The sequence below is a fragment of the Mustela lutreola genome, chromosome 9, assembly GCF_030435805.1.
Source record: "Mustela lutreola isolate mMusLut2 chromosome 9, mMusLut2.pri, whole genome shotgun sequence".
Lineage (NCBI taxonomy): Eukaryota > Metazoa > Chordata > Mammalia > Carnivora > Mustelidae > Mustela > Mustela lutreola.
Genome location: NC_081298.1, coordinates 70,309,807 through 70,330,623, shown reverse-complemented (window position 1 = coordinate 70,330,623; position 20,817 = coordinate 70,309,807). Strand labels below are relative to the sequence as shown.

Genomic DNA, 20,817 nt, shown 5'->3' with positions numbered 1-20,817 from the left:
TGTAGTTTGAGTAACAACTGTCATGACAATGCGGAATATTTTCATCACCCTCTGAAGAACCCTGCTCCACCTTTGCCTGGCTATGGCTTCCGAGCAGAGGACGTTACACAGTTGAGTTGATATCCTAGATCTGGGAAGGTTGAATCAGAAGCAATGTTCAGGAAGGACTGGAAGGAAAAGAGGGTATAGAAGGAAAAGAAACTGGTAATTTTTTAAGGTTAAAAAAAAAAAAAACAGAAACAAATGCCACTGGTGAATGGAAAGATGGGCAGTCATGGGCAACACCTTCCTGAAGGCCCAAAGGAGGACAAGTTGTCAGAACCGGGACAGAGGATCATTTTTAGCAAATCCTTATCTCACTAGAAGCATCTGATGCCGCCCTTCAGTACTTAGATAAGCACAGAATTAGAATATTATTTTGGCCATGGTACAAAAATTACAAACCATAAATCCTTTACTTAATGTGGTTATTTCATGTACCTCTAAGTCCTTTTCTCTTTCTAATCCATGATTTCTCCCAAGATGTGTTGTCCTCTGCTTACTTGACATTAGTGCACATGTACTTTTCCCTGCATGGATAATTTATATATCTATTTATCCTTTCTTGTGGTAAAATACACATAGCATAAAATTTGCCATTTAATCACTTTAAAATGAGGGGCATTTAGTGTTGTGCAACCATCAGCACTGTCGAGTTCCAGAATGTCTTCATCATCCGAAAAGGAGACCTTGTACCCATCAAGCAGCTATTCCCTCTTACTCCCCCCCCACTTCCCCTCACACCCCAGCACCCAGCTCCTGGCAACCACTAATCTACTTTCCCTATGGATTTGCCTATTCTGGGCATTTCATATACAGAGAGTCATATGCGATATGAGACCTTTTGTGTCTGCCTTCTTTCACTAAGCACAATGATTTTAAGGTTTATACATTATTACAGCATGTATCAGTGTTTCATTCTTTTTTGTGATTTGATAATACTCCATCTTATGGCTATGGTACATTTTATGTATCTGTTCGGTAGTTGGTGGACATTTGCACGGTTTCCACCTTTGGCTGTGTGAGTAGTGCCACTATGACCAATCATGTGCAAGGATTTGTCTGAATACCTATTTTTATTTCTTTTGGGTATATACCTAGGAGTGGAATTGCTGGTCATATGGTAACTCTGTGTTTAACTTACTGGGGAATTTCCAGACTCTTCTCTACAGTGGCTGTACCATTTTACATTCTTACCAGTAGTGGGTGAGGTCTCCACTTTCTCTAGTCCTCACCAACACTAGTTATTGATTGACTGATTGATTGATCGATTGCCATTCTAGTGGGTGTGAAGTGGTGTCTCATTATAGTTTTGATTTGCACTTCCCTAGTAAAGTGCCCAATGACACTGAGCATCTTTCCATGTGTTTTTTGGCCATTTGTATAGATTTTTTTGAAAATGCCCATTTAAATCTCTTGCTTATGTTTTAACCGGGTTTGGGGGTGGGTTTTTTTTTTTTTTTTTGTCTTTTTGTTGTTGAGTTGTACGTTTTTCATGTATTCTGGATACTAGGCTCTTCTCAGATTTGTATAATTTGCAAATATTTTGTTCCACCCTGTAGATTGTCTTTTCATTTTCTTCACCTAACCTTTGAAGCACAAAAGTTCTAAATTCTGATGAAATCCAGAATATCTATTTTGTTGTTGTTGTTGCCTGTGCTCTTGATATCATATCCAGGAAACCATTGCCCAACCTGGAGTTGTGAAGATTTACTCCTGTGTTTTCTTCTCAGAGTTGTATAGTTCTAATGCTACATTTAGGGATTTTTTTTAAAGAATTTATTTATTTATTTATTTGAGAGAGAGTGGGGGGAGGAGTTATTTGAGTGAGTTATTTGAGCGGGGGTGGAGGAGTAGAGGGGAAGGGAGGGGAGAGGAAAGGTTCAGATTCCATGCTGAGCACAGAGCCCAACGTAGGGCTTGATCCCACAACCCTGAGATCATGACCTGAGCTGAAACCAAGAGTTGGACACTCAACTGAGCCACCCTGGTGCCCCTCAGTTATCCATTTATTTTGAGTTAATTATTGTGTGTGGTGTCAGGTGAGACAAGGATCTAGTGTCTTTCTTTTGCATGTGGATGTCCAGTTCTCCTAATACCTTTTGTTGGACTCTTCTTTCTCCATCAAATGATCTTAGCATCTTTGTTGTAAATCAATTGACCATAGATGTATGTGTTTATTTCTGGAATCTCAGTTCTAGTTCACTGATATGAACTAGTTCTAGTTCATTGATATATGACCTAGATATGATATGTCTACCCTTATGCTAATACCACACTGTTTTGATTATTATGCATTTGTAGTAGGTTTAGAAATCAGGAAGTTTGAGTGTCCCAACTTTATTTTTCCTTTTCAAAATTGTTTCAAGGTTGTCTGTGATTTTGTATGCATTTTGGGATCACTTTTTCCATTTCTTTCAAAAAAAAAAAAAAAAAGCCTTTGGGATTTTGACAGGGATGCATTGGTTTTGTGGACCACTTCAGGGAGTTTTACCATCTTAGTGATGTTGAGCCTTCTAATCCACAAATGCAAAATGTTTTCCATTAATTTGTGTCTTCTTCCACAATGTTGTCATTTTTAAAGTTTAAACTTCGCTAAATTTAATCCTCAATATATTATTTGTCCATTTCATCTAGGGTGCCTAATTTGTGTAGAGCTATTCATCATATTCTCCCTTTTAATCATTTTTATTTCTAAGGTTGATAGTAATGTCTGCGCTTTCATCTCTGATTTTAGTAATATGTGTTCCTCTCTTTCTTAGTCAGTCTAGTTTGGTTTGTCAACTTCGTTGGTCTTTTCAAAGAACCAATTTTGGCTTTATTGACTATCTCTATTGTTTTTTCTATTCTCTACTTCTTTTGTTTTCCTTCTGATCTTTATTTTTTTTTAAGATTTTATTTATTTATTTGACACAGAGAGAGAGATCACAAGTAGGCAGAGAGGCAGGCAGAGAGAAAGGGGAAAGCAGGCTCCCTGCTTAGCAGAGAGCCCAATGTGGGGCTCAATCCCAGGACACTGAGACCATGACCTGAGCCGAAGGCAGAGTCACCCAGGTGCTCCCACTGAGGGCCCACTGAGCCACCCAGGCGCACCTCCTCCCCACCTTTATTATTTCCCTCCTTCTGCAGACTTTGAGTTTGCTTTGCTTTTTCTTTTCCTTACAGTGTAAAGTTAGGTTACTGCTTTAATGTCTTTCTTAACATAGGCTCAATAATACTCCATTTTATGGCTATACCACATTTTTTTAAAGATTTTATTTATTTATTTGATGGAGAGAGACTCAGTGAGAGAGGGAACACAAGCAGGGGGAGTGGGAGCTATGCGGGGGTCGATCCCAGGACCCTGGGATCATGACCTGAGCTTAAGGCAGACACTTAACGACTGAGCCACCCAGGCGTCCCAACCACATTTTATTTATCCACTCAGTGGTTGATGGACATTTGAGAGCTATGAGTTTTTCTGGGAGAACTGCTTTCATTGTATCCTTTACATTTTGGTATATTGTTTGTTTGCACTTACCTCTAAGTATTTTTTAATTTCTCTTATGATTTCTTCCTTGATCTATTGGTTGTTTAAGATTTTGTTGTCTTATTTCTACATATTCGTGAAATTCCCAGTTTTCTTTTTTTTTTTAATGTCTAGTTTCTATTGTGACCAGGAAAGATACCCTTATAAGGGATATGATATGTCTACCCTTATGCTAATACCACACTGTTTTGATTACTATGCGTTTGTAGTAGGTTTAGAAATCAGGAAGTTTGAGTCTCCCAACTTTATTTTTCCTTTTCAAAATTGTTTCGAGGCTGTCTGTAATTTTGTATGCATGAGACTTGTTTGCAGCCTAACATATGATCTATCCTGAAGAAAATTCCATGTTACTCACAAAGAATGTATACACTGCTGTTACAGAGTGAAGAGTTCTGTAGATGCCTGTTATGTCTAGTTGGTTCATGGTGGTGTAGAAGTCCTTTGTTTTCTTTTGATCGTCTGTCTGTTTACATTATTGAAAGTAGGATAATGAATTCTTCCAACTATCAGTTTATAACTGTTTCACCCTTCAACCCTGCCGAAGCTCTCTTTTTTTGTGCATGTATGTTTATAATCATTATGTCTTCTTGGTGAATGAGTCTTACATCAATATATCATGGTTTTCTTTGTCCTTTTGTAATTTCTTTTTTTTTTAATATTTCATTTATTTATTTGACAGAGATCACAAGTAGGCAGAGAAGCAGGCAGAGGGGGAGGGGGAAGCAGGCCCCCTGCTGAGCAGAGAGTTGGATTTGGGGCTCAATCCCAGGACCCTGGGATCACGACTCTAGCCGAAAGCAGAGGCTTAACCCACTGAGCCACCCAGGCACCCTGTTTGTTTGTTTTTTTGGGCTACTGTACCATTTTTATTCCTTCTTCATTTCCTTTTCTGTATATTTGCTGGTTATTTTATTAGTGGTTATCCTGCAGATTATAATTTATAATTTAAATTTTACAAACTAGCTTGAATTAGCTTCAATTTAGCTTCAATAGTATACAAAAACTCTGCTCCTATACAATTCCATTCCCCCTTTATGTTTTTATTGTCACAAATTATATCTTTGAACATTAATTGTGTGTTCTCATTAACATAGATATATAATTTTCATTTTATGCATTTGTCTTTGAAATCACATAGGGAAAAAAATCACATTTTAAATCATATAGGGGAAAAAAGAGTTAGAAACCAAAAATATGGTAGTGCTTGCCTGTTTTATTTACCTATAAATTCTACATAGTTCACAGTCTAGTTCAGATTAATACCAATTTAATTTCAGTAAGATACAAAATTTTATACTTATATAGTGTGTGTGTGTATATATATATTTGTATATATATATACTATATATACTTATATAGAACTTATAGTTCTATTCCCACCCCGTCCTTTGTGCCGTTGTTGTCATATGAATTATATCTTTAGACGTTGTGCACCCATCAAGACAGACTTGTAATTATTGCTTTATCCAGTTGTCCTTTAAATCAGGAGAAAAAGAGTTATAAGTAAAAACAATATTTAGGGGCACCTGGGTGCCTCAGTGGGTTAAGCCTCTGCCTTTGACTCAAGTCATGATCTCAGGGTCCGGGGATCGAGCCCCACATGGGGCTCTCAGCTCAGCAGGGAGCCTGCTCCCCCTGCCCTGGCCTGCTTCTCTGCCTACTTGTGATCTCTCTCTGTCAAATAAATAAATAAAATATTTTTTAAAAAAAATAGCTATCCTTTAAACACACAGACACACATTTATACCATCTTTTATGTATACCCAGGTAGTTACCTTTATCACTGTTCTTTTTGCTTTGTATGGATTCAAGTTACTCTCTAATATAGTTTCACTTCAGCCTAAAGAATTTAGTTTAGTATTTCTGGCAGAGCAGATTTGTTAGAAACAAATTTTCCCAGTCTTTGTTTATCTGGGAATACCTTATCTTCCCCTTTTTGGAAGGTTAGTTTGTGTGTGTGTGTGTGTGTGTGTGTGTGTGTGTGTGTGTCTTAATATTTTTTTATTTATTTGACAGACAGAGATCACAAGTAGGCAGAGAGGGAGGCAGAGAGAGAGGGGGAAGCAGGCTCCCCGCTGAGCAGAGAGCCCGATGTGGGGCTCGATCCCAGGACCCGAGACCATGACCCAAGCCAAAGGCAGAGGCTTAACCCACTGAGCCATCCAGGCGCCCCTTGGGAGGTTAGTTTTATTGGATACAGACTTCTTGGTCCGTAGTCTTTGTGCATTTTCAATATTTCACCTCCCTGTCTGCTGATTTCCATGGTTGGTGAAAAATCACTGTTGATCATATTGAGAACTCCCTTGTAGGTGATGAATCACTTCTCTTTCCCTACTTTTAAGATTCTCTCATTGGTTTTTAACAGTTGGATTGTGATGTATTTAGGTGTGAATCCCTTTAAGTTTAACCTACTTGGAGTTTTCTGAGCTTTTTGGAAGTGCAGTGTTCTTTCTGTCCCCCTCCACCCTACCATCTCTATCTCCATCTCTCAACTCCTGGAACTCCTACTATGCATATGTTGATGTGCTTAATGGTGTCCCACTTGTTTCTGAGGCTCTGTTCATCTTATTCTTTTTTCATTCTGTGCCTCAGAATTGACCATCTCAGTTAACCTCTGTAAAAGTTCACTGATTCTTCTGCTAACCTGCATCTCGTGTTGAAGACTTCTACTTAGTTTTTCATTTCAGTTTTTGTACTTTTCAAGTCCAGAAGTTCTGTCTGGCTCCTTTTTATAACTTTTTAAATCTTCATTGATAGTCTCTGTTTGGTGAGACTTCATTCTCTTCTGTTTTTTTTTTTTTTCAGTTCTTTGTTCACCATTTGCTTTGGTTCTTAGGCATATCTGAGACAGTTGATTTAAAGTTTTTATCTAGTTTTTGTCTAGTATAATAAGTCCAATGCCTGGGCTTCCTCAGGAACAGTTTCTTTCATTCTTTTTTTGTCTATGAATGGACTTTGTTGTTTCTTTGCATGCCTTGTAATTTTTGTTGAAAATTGTTCATTTTGGATATTATAATGCAGTAGCTCTGGAAATAGGATTACCCACCCCCCCATCTGACTTTGCTGTTGCTGGTTGTTGTGAGTTATAGTTGATTGTTTAATGACATTTCTAAACTATTTTTATGAAGACATTATCATTTTGCTGGATGACATCGCTGAAATCACTGTTCCTTTAGCTTAGTGTTAACTGGTGAGTTGTTAGAAAATTCCTTAAATGTCACCACCATCAGCAGAATAAAACTCTTCTGATCTTTGCAGATTGGTTCTGTGGTGTACTCCATCAAAGCTTAGGCAGACCTTAATGCAACTCAGCCTTGGCCATCCTTGACTTCTGGTTTATGTGGATTCTAATGATCAGCCAGAGGTTAAAACTTACTGTCTTCTCAGGTCTTTTCCTAAGCATGCTTTAGCCCTGGGTGTGCATAGGACCTTTTGGACTCTAGTTTATGTGGGAGCTTTTTAAAATCTTTTTTTCTCTGTTTATCGCCTTCCTCAGCCTCTTCCTTTACAGGCCCTTCAGACTCCCTGCTGCTTGCCTCACCCGTTATCCCTTGCCCCAGGTGGTTGTGGCTGGTAGACTTGCCTTTCAATGCTTTCAACAAAGTGCCCAGGAGGCCGCTTCAGCCCTGTGAAAGTTCCAAGTGAGAGAAAACAGAGGTAAGATCCTGAGTTGACCCCCCAGGGAGTCAGGATACAGGTCAAAACATACAACCACAGTTCTCTGAGAACGAAGTTTGTGTTACCCCCTCTGGCCCCAGGAAAGCCAAACCAGGAACATAGCCTCCACAGCTGCCTCTTAACTGGGGGGTGGGGGACGTACACCGTCTAAGTTCAAAATCCAGAATACCGTTTTCCTGAAATTTAGTAACTTCTTTCTTCATTAAGCCTTTCCCTGCTTGTTTTTATTTTCTTGCTAAATTCCAGAATTCTCGAAGTGTTAATTCTGACAGGTTTTGTCAGCTTAATTATTGCTTTTGTGGAGGGACAGGTTTCTGGGATTCCCTACGCCCAGGTATGAACATTTTTGCAGTTATTTTTATACTGATAGAGTGAGAGTGCTCTCTAAAAAGAATAAGACCATTTTAGAGTACCAGCAGCAATGTATTTCCTCACAGCCTTGTCAGCATTTATTATAAATTTTTAAATTTTGAATGATTTCATTGTGATCAAAGAACATTTCATAGGCATATTGATTTGAATGTCTTCCACTTTTGTGGGGTCCAAACCCTTGTTGGGTTAGTGTTTGTGTTTTTGGTAATTCGTTGTTTCCTAATGTCATTCAGATATTAGCCTTTTGTGTACATTTCAGTTCATCTGATCCTGAGCCTGAAATGATGAGCGATGTCTGTGTGTGTCTGTATTCCTTAGCTGTAGATGGACAGTTCCTAAGGAGAAAGCTTGTTGGGCCAGCCCTGGGTATCTTTAAATCATTCACTCGTTCAACAGAAATGCACCAAGTCCTACTGTGTGCTGTGTCTGTGCTGATTCTGGGAAAATGACAAGGACTAGAGAGCCCTGCCCTACCCCTCATGAGCAAACATTCTTTCATGGGGTGACACTGAGGAAGCAAGGCATGCAGAATGTCATCTCAATACAACTTTTCTGTTGAGCTGTGCTAGTTTGCTTTTCTAAAAGTTTTTTTTTTCCCCCGAAGATTTTATTTATTTATTTGACAGAGAGAGAGAGATCACAAGTAGGCAGAGAGAGGAGGGAAGCAGGCTCCCCGCTGAGCAGAGAGCCCGACATGGGGCTCGATCCCGGGACCCTGAGATCATGACCTGAGCCGAAGGCAGAGGCTTAACCCACTGAGCCACCCAGGCACCCCTCTAAAAGTTTTTTTTAAAAGTTCATGTCCAGGGCGCCTGGGTGGCTCAGTGGGATACACTGCCCTCAGCTCAGGTCATGATCTCAGGGTCCTGGGATCGAGCCCTGTGTCGGGCTCTCTGCTTGGCAGGGAGCCTGCTTCCCTTTCTCTCTCTCTGCCTGCTTGTGATCTCTCTCTCTCTCTGTCAAATAAATAAATAAAATCTTAAAAAAAAAAAAAAAAGTTGATGTCCATACACTTGCCTATCACACCCTTGAAATGAAAGGTCACTTGGAGCCCCTTTCACCCCAGCAACTTGATCTTCATGATGCATGTGCTTGGTCCTTAGGGTAGAGCTGGAGGGGGATTTCCATCCTGGGCACCAGTGGGCCCAGGCCCTCTTCTGTAGGGAACTTAGAGCTTCCGAGCCTTTAGCTTCCTTCTGGAAGCTCACCTCACCTGACAGACAGTTCCTTCTAGGACAGGAAGTCCAGTGGTTTGCAGATGGCCAGGCCTGAGGAGACTCTGCCAGCCCTTCCTCAGGACAAAGGTAGGTGTCTCTCACATGTACAGGTAGAGCCGTTCTGAAGCTTATGGCCATGAGGGAGTGGACAACCCATGGCTGAGGGATTCTGCTTGCATTCTGCCCACATCAATCCTGAGTTGCCTCCTCTCCTCACCCAGCATGGCACAGCGGCCAGGATGGTGGTGGGTAAGTGGGGATACCACAGTACTCCATCTTATTCATAGGGGGCCAGGAAGAAGGGACGCCCATCCTGTTGCCCAGCCTGAAGGGCAGCTGCTTCGACCATCCCCTGCACCAGGGGCTCCTCCATGCCACCCGGCGCTGCAGCAGTCCTACCTCAGCTCTAACACCTAAGGTGTCAAAGAAGCCCAAGGTGCATGCAGCCAGGGACATGTTCCCCATTGACTGGAGCCCGCCACCTGTAGAGTTCCTGAACCTGAGGGTACCACCAGCAGGCAGGGGAACCCCAGGCCCGAGGTGGGTTGATGCAGTGGAGCCTCACGGCCTGAGGACATGGGCCCACCAGCTGCCTGACAAGTTAGAGCAGGAGCCCCAGGACTCGGACCCCCAGGGGAATCTGGCCTCACTGGAGGAGCCGTTCTGGAACATGGCAGGCCCAAGCCAAAAGGCTGAAGTGATGGACACCTACACCTTGGTAAGCTGGTGGACTCCCCTTGGTCTCCTCTCCTTGCCACTCCTCCTCAGTCACCCCTGCCACTCCCTTTTTGGCCATTCTTCCTTGGCCATACCCCAGCTACCTTTCATTGGCCAGCTCCCTCTAACTATCACTCATCAACTGCATACCCTCTCAACCTCTCCCCAGCCCTTGGACCCTTGTGACTGGGGTGCATCTCTCCCCATATTTCTCCTGCTAACCTCTGCTAACAGTTGGCTTGGGGTGGTGCCAAATTTGATGGCACTTTTGTATGGCATCAAGGCTTTTGTGCCTAAGGTTGAGGATATCCCCTTTAGGAAAGGGGGACCTTGGTGCCCCGGTCTAAGCTAGACCAGGCACAAAGACTCAGGCTGACTCTGGTACAGTGGATTGGAATGTCTAAATGGAAACTTTAATGATGAATTTTAACTTGGGTGGGAATAAACAGCTCTTCCTAGGTAGACTGGGAACAATTAGGGGCCCACGGATCCAGGAAATTTATTTTAAGAATAGGACTTAATTATTTGTTTTGCTTATTTTTTTCTTTTTAAATAGAGGTTACTCCTTCTTGTAGGAAACCTTTTTTGTTTTTTTTTTTTTTTGGAAAACTTTTTAAATAGAGGTTACTCCTTCTTGTAGGAAACCTTTTTTGTTTTTTTTTTTTTTGGAAAACTTTTTTTTTAAGACCTTATTTATTTGTCAGAGAGAGAGACAGAGCACAAGCACGGGGAGCAGCAGGTGGAGGGAGAAGCAGGCTCCCATTGAGCAAGGAGCCCAACTGAATCCCAGGACCCTGGGATCATGACCTGAGCCAAAGGCAGACATTTAACCGACTGAGCCACCCAGGTGTCCCTGGTCTTAAATATTTCAAATAGCCCAAGACTGACGATAATCCAAATGCCCACCACTAGGGAATTAATACATTATGTCCTAGTCCTACATTAGAGTACCCCGAAAAAAATTTTTTTAACTTACTTCTTTAGTATTGATATGGAATGACCCTGAAGACATTCTATTAATTGAGCAGAGCAAAGGGTAGAATAGGGTTCATAGTTTACTACCATATGCTTTATGGGGAGGGGGAAATATGTGTTGTATTACTGTTTGTTTGTCTGTGGATAAAATGTCTCCAAAAGCACACAGAGGAGTGAACACCTGTGGTCACCTGTGAGAAGGGACCTGGGTGGCTGGGGATGCTGGTGACGGGAGACATCTTACCGCATGCCTTTATGCTTCTCGAATTTTTAATCATGTAAAGGTATTGCTTATTCAGACACATAAACAAGATAAATAAAGGGCTTAATTGAGATTAACTGAGATTAATTTTATTCTTCTCCCCCCTTGTCTGTCTTTCTGTCCACTATTCTCATGTTCCACTGCTCCAGTTCACCTCTGGGGCCTCAGAGAGCTATGTCAATAGCTTAGACTACTTACTGCAAGAGAAGCGGTGAGTGTGGGAGGAGGTCCTTTGTGGGGTCTGCATTCTGTGGGGTGGGCATTGATTTCGGGGGATTGTTCTCTAAGACTCCTAGCACCTTCCCTTCAGGATCGAGCAGCCTACCACCCTCTTGCACAGCATGTCTCCAGGAGCGCAGAGCGCCATGTGTTCTCTGATCAATAATAAGCACATGGAATGGTAGTCAGGTTGAAGGGGGTCATCCCAAAGGCATAGAACCCCAAACGAGCATGTCGTGAACCTTGGGTTGGTGTGGAGGGGAGACAGGGAGAATCCCTTTCTCTCTCCTGCCCAATTCATGCCCATGTGGGGCCTCTTGGCTCCTGTTCAAGTGTTCCATGAGAGAGAAGGGGAAAAGGCATGTGGCTTTGACCAAGGAGTACAGCCTGAGTATCGCCACGCCGGTGATGCGGGCAGGTAAACTCATCAGGGCACCCGGAACTGGGAGATTCTTGTTCTGCTGGGTCCCACACTGGGTATTTGGAGGAGATGGTGCGGCCCCATTCACCTGGACATTTATCCTAATGTTTCTAGTATTTCCCGTGCTGTGAGTTTGCTGTGGCGGGGCCTGGAATACTGGCACCTAGTTTAACCTGGGGGTCAGAAAGGGCTCCCCACAGGGATCCTTATCTTTGAACCTGGGAGAATTAGAAGATTGGTGGGGTGGGGGGACAGCATGGGTGACGACACATGTGAAGGTGAGTAGGACAGGTGTTCTGGTGGCTGACTAGAGCTGGAATTCCCAGTGCTGGGACCTGGGGGTTGGGGGCTGACAGAGCAGGCGGTGCAGCCAAGATGCAAACCGGGGCTGGGTCACGAGAGGCCTCATGAGCACAGGGTCGAGTTGGGAGAATTTTAAGTGGGTAGTATTGTGTTTCCCACTGTGTTGCAGAGATCGCTTAGGCCACATTATGGAGAATGGATGGGAGGGAGAAGAGCAGAAGTATGAAGTATGGTGAATGGTGATGGGGTGGGGCCCTGGGACGAGGGCAGTGGGGCTTTGATGAGTCTGCTGACCTGGGTGGCTGGGACTCTGGAGCCTGTGTGGAAGAGAATTCAAACCTATACGTGTGGCTTCGGAGATGCCCAGGCACATTCAGCTGAAATCATTCAGTTGTCACTGGCGGGGAAGATTTCCAACTGCAGACAGTGACCTGGGCTGGAGGTGAAGTCTTTAAGAACTGAGGACTTTTTGGGCAACGCCAAGGCAGGCCCCTCGAGGGGCAGGGCAAGGGCTGGGGAGGCTCTCAGGCTGTTGAGGGGCCAAGGATCCACAAGGCACAAGGTTGGACTCTGCCTGTTCAGGGATTTGATGTGGTTAGAGCAAGAGGGAGGTGAGGGAGTCAGGATTCCAGCAAGATGATGGTTGGCATGCAGGGCTGTGGTGGGGACTGGCCTCTGAGGCTGGAGACCGAAGGGTACGGCTGGAAAGGCAGGCCATGTGTGAGGGACTCTAGGAGCCATGAGCCTGGGGGCCTCCCCAGGTCAGTGTGGCCAGACCCTGGGAGGAGGAGAAGGGGCTAGGCACAGGCCTTGTTGTGTTAAAAAGTGGGCAAATACTAAACAAGGTACACAAAGGGAGGTTTGAAGTTGTGTGGTGAAAATCCCTATTCCTAGGCCTTGCCATGTTCATGGGGTCTGCAGCTCAGTGTCCAGGTCCTTTGACTGGGGACAGCACTGACCTCTGTTGTTGGCTCTCTGCTCCCTGCAGGGACCAGGCCCTGGAGCAGGAGCAAGAGCAGCTGCTTCTGCAGGACCGTCCCCAACTCAGCTTCCTGGATCTGGATGAAGATGATGTGCCTCTCACACCTGAGCACAGGTTGGGTATGGGCACGGGAGGGGCTAGGGCCTGGCCATTTTTCGGAGCGGAGGGGAGTCCCTGCCCCTGCCTCTCAAAGCAAAGGATTGAAGTGTTGACAGGCTTTCATTTTCAGACAGAGTTTCAGCCAGCAATTTGTATGTATTTGTAAGTTCTCAAGCTGCCTCCTTTTCTTAAAATGACATTCAAGAAAAGCCCTACATTCATTCTTTGATTACAGAAATATTGGATCACCTATTGTGTATCAGTGTCCAGTGTGGGCCTTTGAGGGCGCAAAGATAGGAAAACACAGCCTACTTGGCCCCAATTTTCCACCCAAATTTGTAGAACCGTGTCTCTTGGGGGAATAAATCTACAAAACCACAGTCTAAGATGAATCTGCCCTTAAAGGGGAGAATACAACTCTGTGACATTTTTCATTTTCCCCCATCTGGGGAAAAGAAGATGATGGCTTTTATCAGTGCTCTCACTGGGTGGGTGGGGAGGTATATGCCAGCCATCATCTAACTGGGCCACTGGCTCGAGGCAGGCAGTCTCATCTGCTCTGTAGTGTCTCAGAGATGCTGAGGGACCACAGCTGAATCCATCATGAGGGTCCCTGTTAGCCAATCCATGTATTCAGCTGGCCAGCCAGCTGGCCAGCCAGCAGACATCTACTGAATCCAACTTTGTACCAGGCTCTGTTACAGACTCTGGGGATACGGCAAAAACAAAACCAGACAGAAAGCTCTATACTCCTGCATGAAGAGAGGTGATAAGTGTTCAGGAGAAAGGATAAAGTGGAGGGGGGATAGGAGGAATACAGAAGGCCTATGAGACTATGCAGGAGGGTCAGGGAAGACCTTGAGAAGCAGGTGGCTGGCTTCTAGCAGGAAACTGTAAAGGAGGTGAGAAGTAGCTCTGGGACCCTATAGGGGAGCATAAGGGCAGCTGTGGAAGGGAGGGCTGGGGAGAGAAGGTCAGGGAAGCCAAGAGTGGGCTCGATGCAGGAGCTCTTCCTCCGTGTGAGCTGACTGCCACTGCTCCACAGGATCCTCTGCCGCCATGTTGAGGATAAACTGGGGAGCCTGGGGCAGGGCAGAAGAAAGGAGACAGGGGCAAATGAGCCATGGTAGTCATCCTGAGAAGTAAGAGGCTGGGAGTGAGGGTGGGTGGTGAGGAGTAGGCACAGTCTGGATATATTTTTAGGGTAGAACTGACAGGATTTGTTGATGAGCTGGATGGAAGGTATGGGAGAAAGGGGAATCAAAGAGACCCCCCAGGATTTGGGCCTGAGCAACTGGAAGGTGGGAGTTGTCTAATTAAACTAGAGAAGACTAAGGGACAAAGTCTGCACTGGAGGCACTTGTGAGGTCAAGAGTTCATTTGGGGGATCCCAGGGGCAAGACCAAATAGACTGTCTGGATCACCTCTTCTGGAGAGAGAGGCTCAGGAGTCACCACGTGACGTTTAAAGCTACGAACTGGATTAGATCACCCGGGAAGCAGGTATATAGAGAGAACAGGGGTCCAAGGAGGCAAAGTAGACATCATGGTGACCTTGACAAGAGCAGCTCTGGTGGATCACTGAGGGTGGCCCTGACTGGAACAGGCCCATAGGAGAACAGGAGGGGAGGTCGAAAGAGAAAAATGTGCAGAAGCTGAAGGGGGATTGGAGTCAGGTTAGATCTTTCTGTATATCTCCCTTTTCTCTCTTTTAATTGGGTCCTCTCTTGCTTCCTTCCCTCCCTCCATCAGGAACCAAGTGTGCTGGGGGGGGGGGGGGCGGGTACTGCAGGGGATGAGGTCACCTCAGCCATGCGGCTTAGGGTAGGTTGGTCAGCTTGCCCTGAATTGTCGGCCTGTCCAAGCTTCAATGTTTTTTCCTGTCAGCTTGAGTTAGGTTATTAAACATTGGTCTAAGCAGTGACAGGTCACGTTTTCTTGCACATTCTTAAGTTAGCATTCTTCTAATGAAGGAAATGTAGAGTCACAACCTACAGACTTCTTTGAAGCCTCCATCTTAGGACCCCCAGAGGGTTTATGTTGTTTTTGTTGCCCAGAGATGGTTGTAAACATCACCGTGGCTGGCTGTTTGCTTTTTTCCCCCAAGTTTTTCTGATAATCATCTCTGGACTCAATCAGGGATCAGCAAACTCTCTGTATTTGTAAACAATAAATATTTTAGGCTTTGAGGGCTGTCCAGTCTCTGTGGCAACAACCTCTCAGCTCTGCTGTTGTGACAGGGAAGCTCCAGTAGACAATATACAAGTGAATAAATATGCTTATGTTGCAGTATAACCTTGTTCACAGTAATGGGCAGGACTTGGCCACAGACTGTAGTTTGGTGACCCCCGGCCTTGGTTAGGAGGACCCCAGCCTCCTCACTGATACTTTCCACTGTGAACCTCTGTGGGTGTTCAGATTGGAACAGCCATCCCACAGAGGATGTGGGTCGGAAAGGGTGAGGCTGCGGCTGGGGGCCTTCCACCATCTGCCAGAGCAGTTGTTCGTGACCAGGAGTCACACACCCGCTGTGGATGCCCACCGTAGAAGAGACCCCCAAGCACCCAGAGCCCAGCATCCCCTCATGCTCTAAGGATTGGCTTGCATCTTGAGTGGATGCCATCCTACGTTCTCTATTTCTTAAAGTTAAAAGACCTTATGTGTGCACTGAGGCAGGGGAGGGGGGAATTTTTCAGCCCTCACATCATCCTTTATCCTCACTTCAGGGCTGCACAGGAAGTTCCCAATTAGACATGGAAGAGTCATCTCAGAACTCTTAATAATGCATATACATTATATTTAGTGTCACAAAAGTCCCTTTGTATTATGGTTTGGGGGACCAGACTAAGACCCTCTTACAGATGAACCCAATTCCTGTAAACTTTTAATAATTTGCAATTCTTCCTTAGTATAAGAGCAACAGAAGCCATAGAACCCCAAAAGCCGAAATGGCAAAGAGAGGAACAAAACAGAAAACTGTTCTCCTATTTGTGTGGTGGTTCACACAAGTTGCTTGCAAAAGTCTACAGGAGCAGAAGTCCCCTGTGTTTTCATGGCGTTTCCACACCCTGTGCCATTTAACCCTCCAAATAAGCTGGTGATGTGAGCCAGTGATGAACATTGGCCTCTTTCCTCAGGTTGGGGGCCAGAGGGAGGCAGATTTCATCCAGCCAGTGGTAGGCCGCCAGCTACACAGCTCAGCCTGCAGAGCCCGCTGCTTATGTCCGAGACCCCAACAGAAGCCCTGAGCATGGTTCCCCATCCGAGTCCTACATCCCAGGGCCCAGGCTGGGAACAGGAGGGGATGGCATACTTGTGGCTTGTTTCATTTGGCTGTCAAAGGTGTGTTCTGTTTCTATTGAATCAAGCAGAACACAGTTGTATGAAGTAAGCAGGAAAAGTCTCCTTGCTGCTGCCCCCAAATCCTATTCCCTAGGGATGACTCAAGCTCATAGCTGGCCATGTCAGTTATGTGGCGGGTGTTGCCCGTGTCTAAGAATGTGTATGTGCCTATGTCTGTGTGTATAACTACACCACACACACGCAAACACACGTACACACTCCCTATTCTGAAACTTGCTATTTTTACCCACCAGGGCACTGTGGCCAGTCCTTCATGAAGCAGAGATTTGCTGTGTTCGTAGGAACTGTATTAAATGCCTCCCTTTTCCCCACTCCCTCCTAACAATTTTTACCCCTCCCAATAGAGTTGGAATGTATCCCTTCTTCTCTCTGTTCCTTTCCTGTCTGTGGGACCCAGCTCTGATCTACTGATCAGATACACAAGGCAGGGCAAAGCCTGGGCATCCGGAGATCCCTGGGGAGTCCTCGTGATCACAAGAGCTCACAGACTGGTGCCCCAGTAGAAGCATCCCCGCTCCTTCCTTGTGTGGATGCCCTCCCTGACCCGGGCCACACCCGAAGCTTCTCTCCTCCGCCCCTGGCCGTGCCTGTGTAGGCAGTTTTGTGGTCAGCCCACTTGCCGAAGGTTATTGTGGTGATTTGTTTACCCTTCCCCTAGGCATGCGATGGCTGCCCACGCCTGACTCATCCTTCAGCACCTGGCACCCACATATTGTGGGTGCCCAGTGAAAGTTTGAGCTGAACAAAGGGAATGGGCAGCACTGGGTCTGGGAGCAGGACTTCTGGCTCCTGGGCTAAAAAAGCCCAGAGTAAGGGGCTGGGATGCAGGACCAAGAGTGGGATGGGGAAGAGCTCCTGAGTCAGCATCTTGCAGGCTCCTCCTTTACCAGCAGGTGGCGCTGTCCTCCCCAGTCTTCTCCCTACCAGGCAACGGTCACTAAAGCAGGAGGCACCATCTGGCTTTCCCTGGCCTCCTTCTGGGCTGCAGACCAGGTGCAGGTGTTGACTCTCGCCTTTCTGGCTCCTTGCTTTGCCAGGATGCTGGTGGAGAAGTTCTCCGTGTCACCGCAGGTCATCCCGCTGGTGCACCCTGGGGAGATGGTGTTTCTACCCAGGCATCAGCCCCTGCCCTGCATCCTGGACCATTCACAGCTCAAGCCACGGAGCCACCTGGAAGAACGGTTCCTCAGGTAAATGTCAGCATGGGATGGCCAGGCCCTGTCCCTTCTGGAGCCCAAGGATAAGGGCTGGCCCCAGTGAGGAAACTCAAGGCTGTGCTTGAGTCAGGTGGGACATGTCAGTTTTCAGGATTATAGATGAAATAGTCTCACATGTCGACTTACCATATTTAATTTACTGATTTAGATGCACTTACTTTAAAAAAAAAAGCCCTACATTGCAGCAAATACCAGGTCGCTTGTGTATTTATGTATTCATAGCGCCTTTTCCTCCCCCACACCCTGGGAGCATAGAACTCTAGTCAGACTCACCATACATGCCTCTGGGGTGATGTCTCTGCCGACACTGGAGCCACTTTCTGGGTCATCCAGCAGTTTTCCAGCACACATCATCGTCATTTCCATCTGCTCATTGGAGACAACACCCTTCCATCGATGTGTGATGCTAGCAGTGAAAAGTCCGTCCCCAGCCCCAAGTGCACACTGTAACATTAGGACAGCTGCCCTGTCACACTTCTCCATGGAAGGAAATTTACGTTCGTAATCACACAGCCATGGGTTCTGTTGCTTTTTAAGGGGATTTTAAAAGCTTGACCACAGCCACATCCAATACTTGCAGTTGGGAGTTCATCTATCTAAGAACAAGAGAGAAAGCCCACAGGACTCAGGGCAGCTATCCACTCGTGCTCCTGAGGCCGAACCCTGCTGGGCATTGGTGGCCAAAAGGGATGGGGAGGAGGCCACTGGGCCCACACCAGACGGTAGGGAGCCCAGAAGCTGAGCTGTCCGTGGTCTCTTGAAAGCAGGAGTCTTGTCTTTTCCAGCTCTTCAGGGTTTCCTTATGTCTGTTTCACTAATTCTAAAGCCATCTGATTGTCACGGGAAGTTTCAAGTATACATAGAATAGTGTAATGATTCCCCATGTAGTCATCACTCAGCTTCGGCAATCAACTCTAAGGCAATCCTGTTCCGTCTCTACCTCTGCCCACTAACATTATCCCCTCAGGATTATTTTTAAGCAAATCCCAGGTACATATAATTGAATCAGTAAGTACTTCACTGTGTGTCTCTAAAAGATAGGGCTCTATCTTTAGATAGAACTTAAATGCCATTATTACACCTAAAAAATCCAAATCCTTCAGAGCACTGATATCAGTCGGTGTTCAGCTTTCCTCAGCCATCTTCTAAATGTGTCTTATATGTTGTGCAATGAAGAGCTCAACAAGGCCCTAACGTCGCCATTGGTCATGACGTGAATGCTGAGAGAATATTGCCTAGCATGAGGCCTCAACACCTTTAGCCATTCTCCTCAGCATATATGTTACTTCTGACCTTCCTCCTTTATAAACGTAGTGGTAGAGAACAACTTCATACCCAGAGCTTTGTCTGGAGCATAGCCCCGGAAGCAATACGAGGTGACTGGACCTGAGCATCTGCATATCAGTAAAGGCCGACGTCACCACGCTGAGAAGGTGTCTCATAAAGGGACGATGAAAGGGGGGAAAAGAAGCAAGAAGGGTTGAAGGGAAAAGAAGGATAGCCACGCTAAAGAGAGAGGAGGGGCGGGGAAGGAACAGGAGAGAGGAGAGGAGAGAGGAAGGCATCTTGCAGTGCTGCTTCGCTGCCTTGGCCAGCCATGGTCTGTGTGACAGCAGGTTTCCTGTCCCAGACTGGACAGGCAGCAGGAAGTATTTGACAGACAAGAGGGCCCATGTGGCAGTGACCGGGGGACTGAGCAGCCCTGCCAAATGGGGCCAGGTGGCCAGCCAGCTTCCCCAGAGTGAGGAATTCAGACCCTCCTCCCTCAAGTATGCTAATGAGGCACTGGAGAGGTGGCCTGGCCAGCCCTGGGAGCCCAAGGCCTTTCTGGAGGAATGCCCACTGCCTTCCACATGGTCCGGTCAGAGGGCCCCTGCTATGCAGTGGGTAAGGGCCACTTCCTGAAGGTCACCACTTAGCCTTGGGGTCACTCTTATTTCCTGTTTATGCCAAGGACCACAAACCCAGACACAAGAGAGGAAAATTACCCCGTTGTGTTCAGCCGGAAGCATGAAAATGAAGGGAAAATAAAAAGTTACTTGATCTCTCAAGAGGCAGTATGGTTCAGTGTTTTGCTGTGCAAAAAGTTAACACTTGGAGGTTACAGGTAACTTTTACTTTCCTTATTATATTCTGTATTTTATGAACACATCTCATTTTTACCATTAGAAGTTTTAGGGGGGAAAAGTGAATGCGAGTTTTAAAAACCACCTCTTGAAAGAGATCCATGCCTCCTTACCCATCTGTGAAGAGGGGTATCAGTACAAAGTGGGCACTCTTGGCACGGCGGGGCACAGGGCAGCTGCAGGAGTCCTTGTCCTCACCAGGCAGCACCTACCTAGGTTTCCATGCAAGAACGCATCTCCTGGAGCCCGGAGCCCCAGGATCGGAGATGGCCTGGCCGGTCTGCTCACATTCATCACCCAGCTGGATGTGTGACCTCAGATCAGTTCCCTGGAACCAAAGTCATGTGCCTTTACAACAGAAGTTGGTATCAGGGGCTGAACTTTTTCCTCCCTTGACAGCTGTTCAAAAGGAAATCCGATTCCCCTGAGTGAAGTGTTGGGACCTATGCCCACATGCAGCTCTGAGGCCAGAGCCGTCTCCCCAGGAAGGGTGGACATTGCCCGCTGAATGATTCATGATCTTCCCTGGGCCCCCACAGAGCACGCTGGAAGGGGGTGGGGGGCTGTCCACCTCACTGTTCCAGTGAGGTGCTCATTGTGTATGCTCAGGGAGCCCTTCCTCCAGGAAACGTCTTGGCAGGAGGAGGCGGGTGGCACTGAGCTGTGTGTGTGTCTGTGTGCTTGTACACTGGGTCTCCCTGAGGCCAGCTCCCAGCTTCTGTTTTGCCAGGACCTCTTCCTCTTCCTGGTGTTGCTGGCAGGCAGGTCTGAGGACCTGCGGGGTGGGGGGAATGGGGGGTTCCCGTGGGGCCAATTAAACGGTCTCTGCCTTCATGCAGGACGGGAATCAAACATGAGCTAGCAGAAGGCAAAAGCAGAATTTGGTGAAGATGTGTAGAGAGAGACACAGAGCGTCCGGACAAGTGGGAAAGGAAAAGAGCAGGAGCCTCGTCTTTGTTTGGGGGTCTGAGGTTTTTACTGAGGATAGTGGTCTGATGTGTATGTCCCCTCAGATATCCAAAGATGAGAGCCCCGGGGGTTACTCCTTGGAATCAGGGGGTCTTGGCATCCAGATGTCTCGTCAATGGTCTGATATATGCATGTGATGGCTTCCTCTCATCCCTCTCACCTGGTCCTTCCTTAGGGGTTATTCTAGAGAATCATTGATTCCTTGTCCCTTACAAAGAAGATGTAACCTATTGACATTACCAGGAATGTGTAAAGTGAGGTGAGGGGTGCAGGTTCTAGCAAGAACAGAAACAGGATAAGAAGCAAAAAAAAAATAGCTTTTTTTTTTCT

At 46.1% G+C, this 20,817-nt stretch overlaps 1 protein-coding gene across 2 annotated transcripts in view; it reads left to right on the top strand.

Moving 5' to 3' along the window:
• FAM178B (family with sequence similarity 178 member B) overlaps positions 1-20,817 on the top strand; it is a 111,698-nt gene that overhangs the window by 13,740 nt on the left and 77,141 nt on the right. The window contains exons 2-7 of one of the 2 annotated variants that reach the window (XM_059134662.1): positions 7,065-7,225; positions 8,853-8,922; positions 9,123-9,553; positions 10,939-11,000; positions 12,721-12,828; positions 17,213-17,365. In XM_059134662.1, coding sequence (XP_058990645.1) covers positions 8,877-8,922; positions 9,123-9,553; positions 10,939-11,000; positions 12,721-12,828; positions 17,213-17,365 — 800 coding nt within the window. In that variant the 5' untranslated portion in view covers positions 7,065-7,225; positions 8,853-8,876. The remainder of the gene's footprint in view (positions 1-7,064; positions 7,226-8,852; positions 8,923-9,122; positions 9,554-10,938; positions 11,001-12,720; positions 12,829-17,212; positions 17,366-20,817) is intronic. The other variant, XM_059134661.1, reaches the window with a different exon arrangement.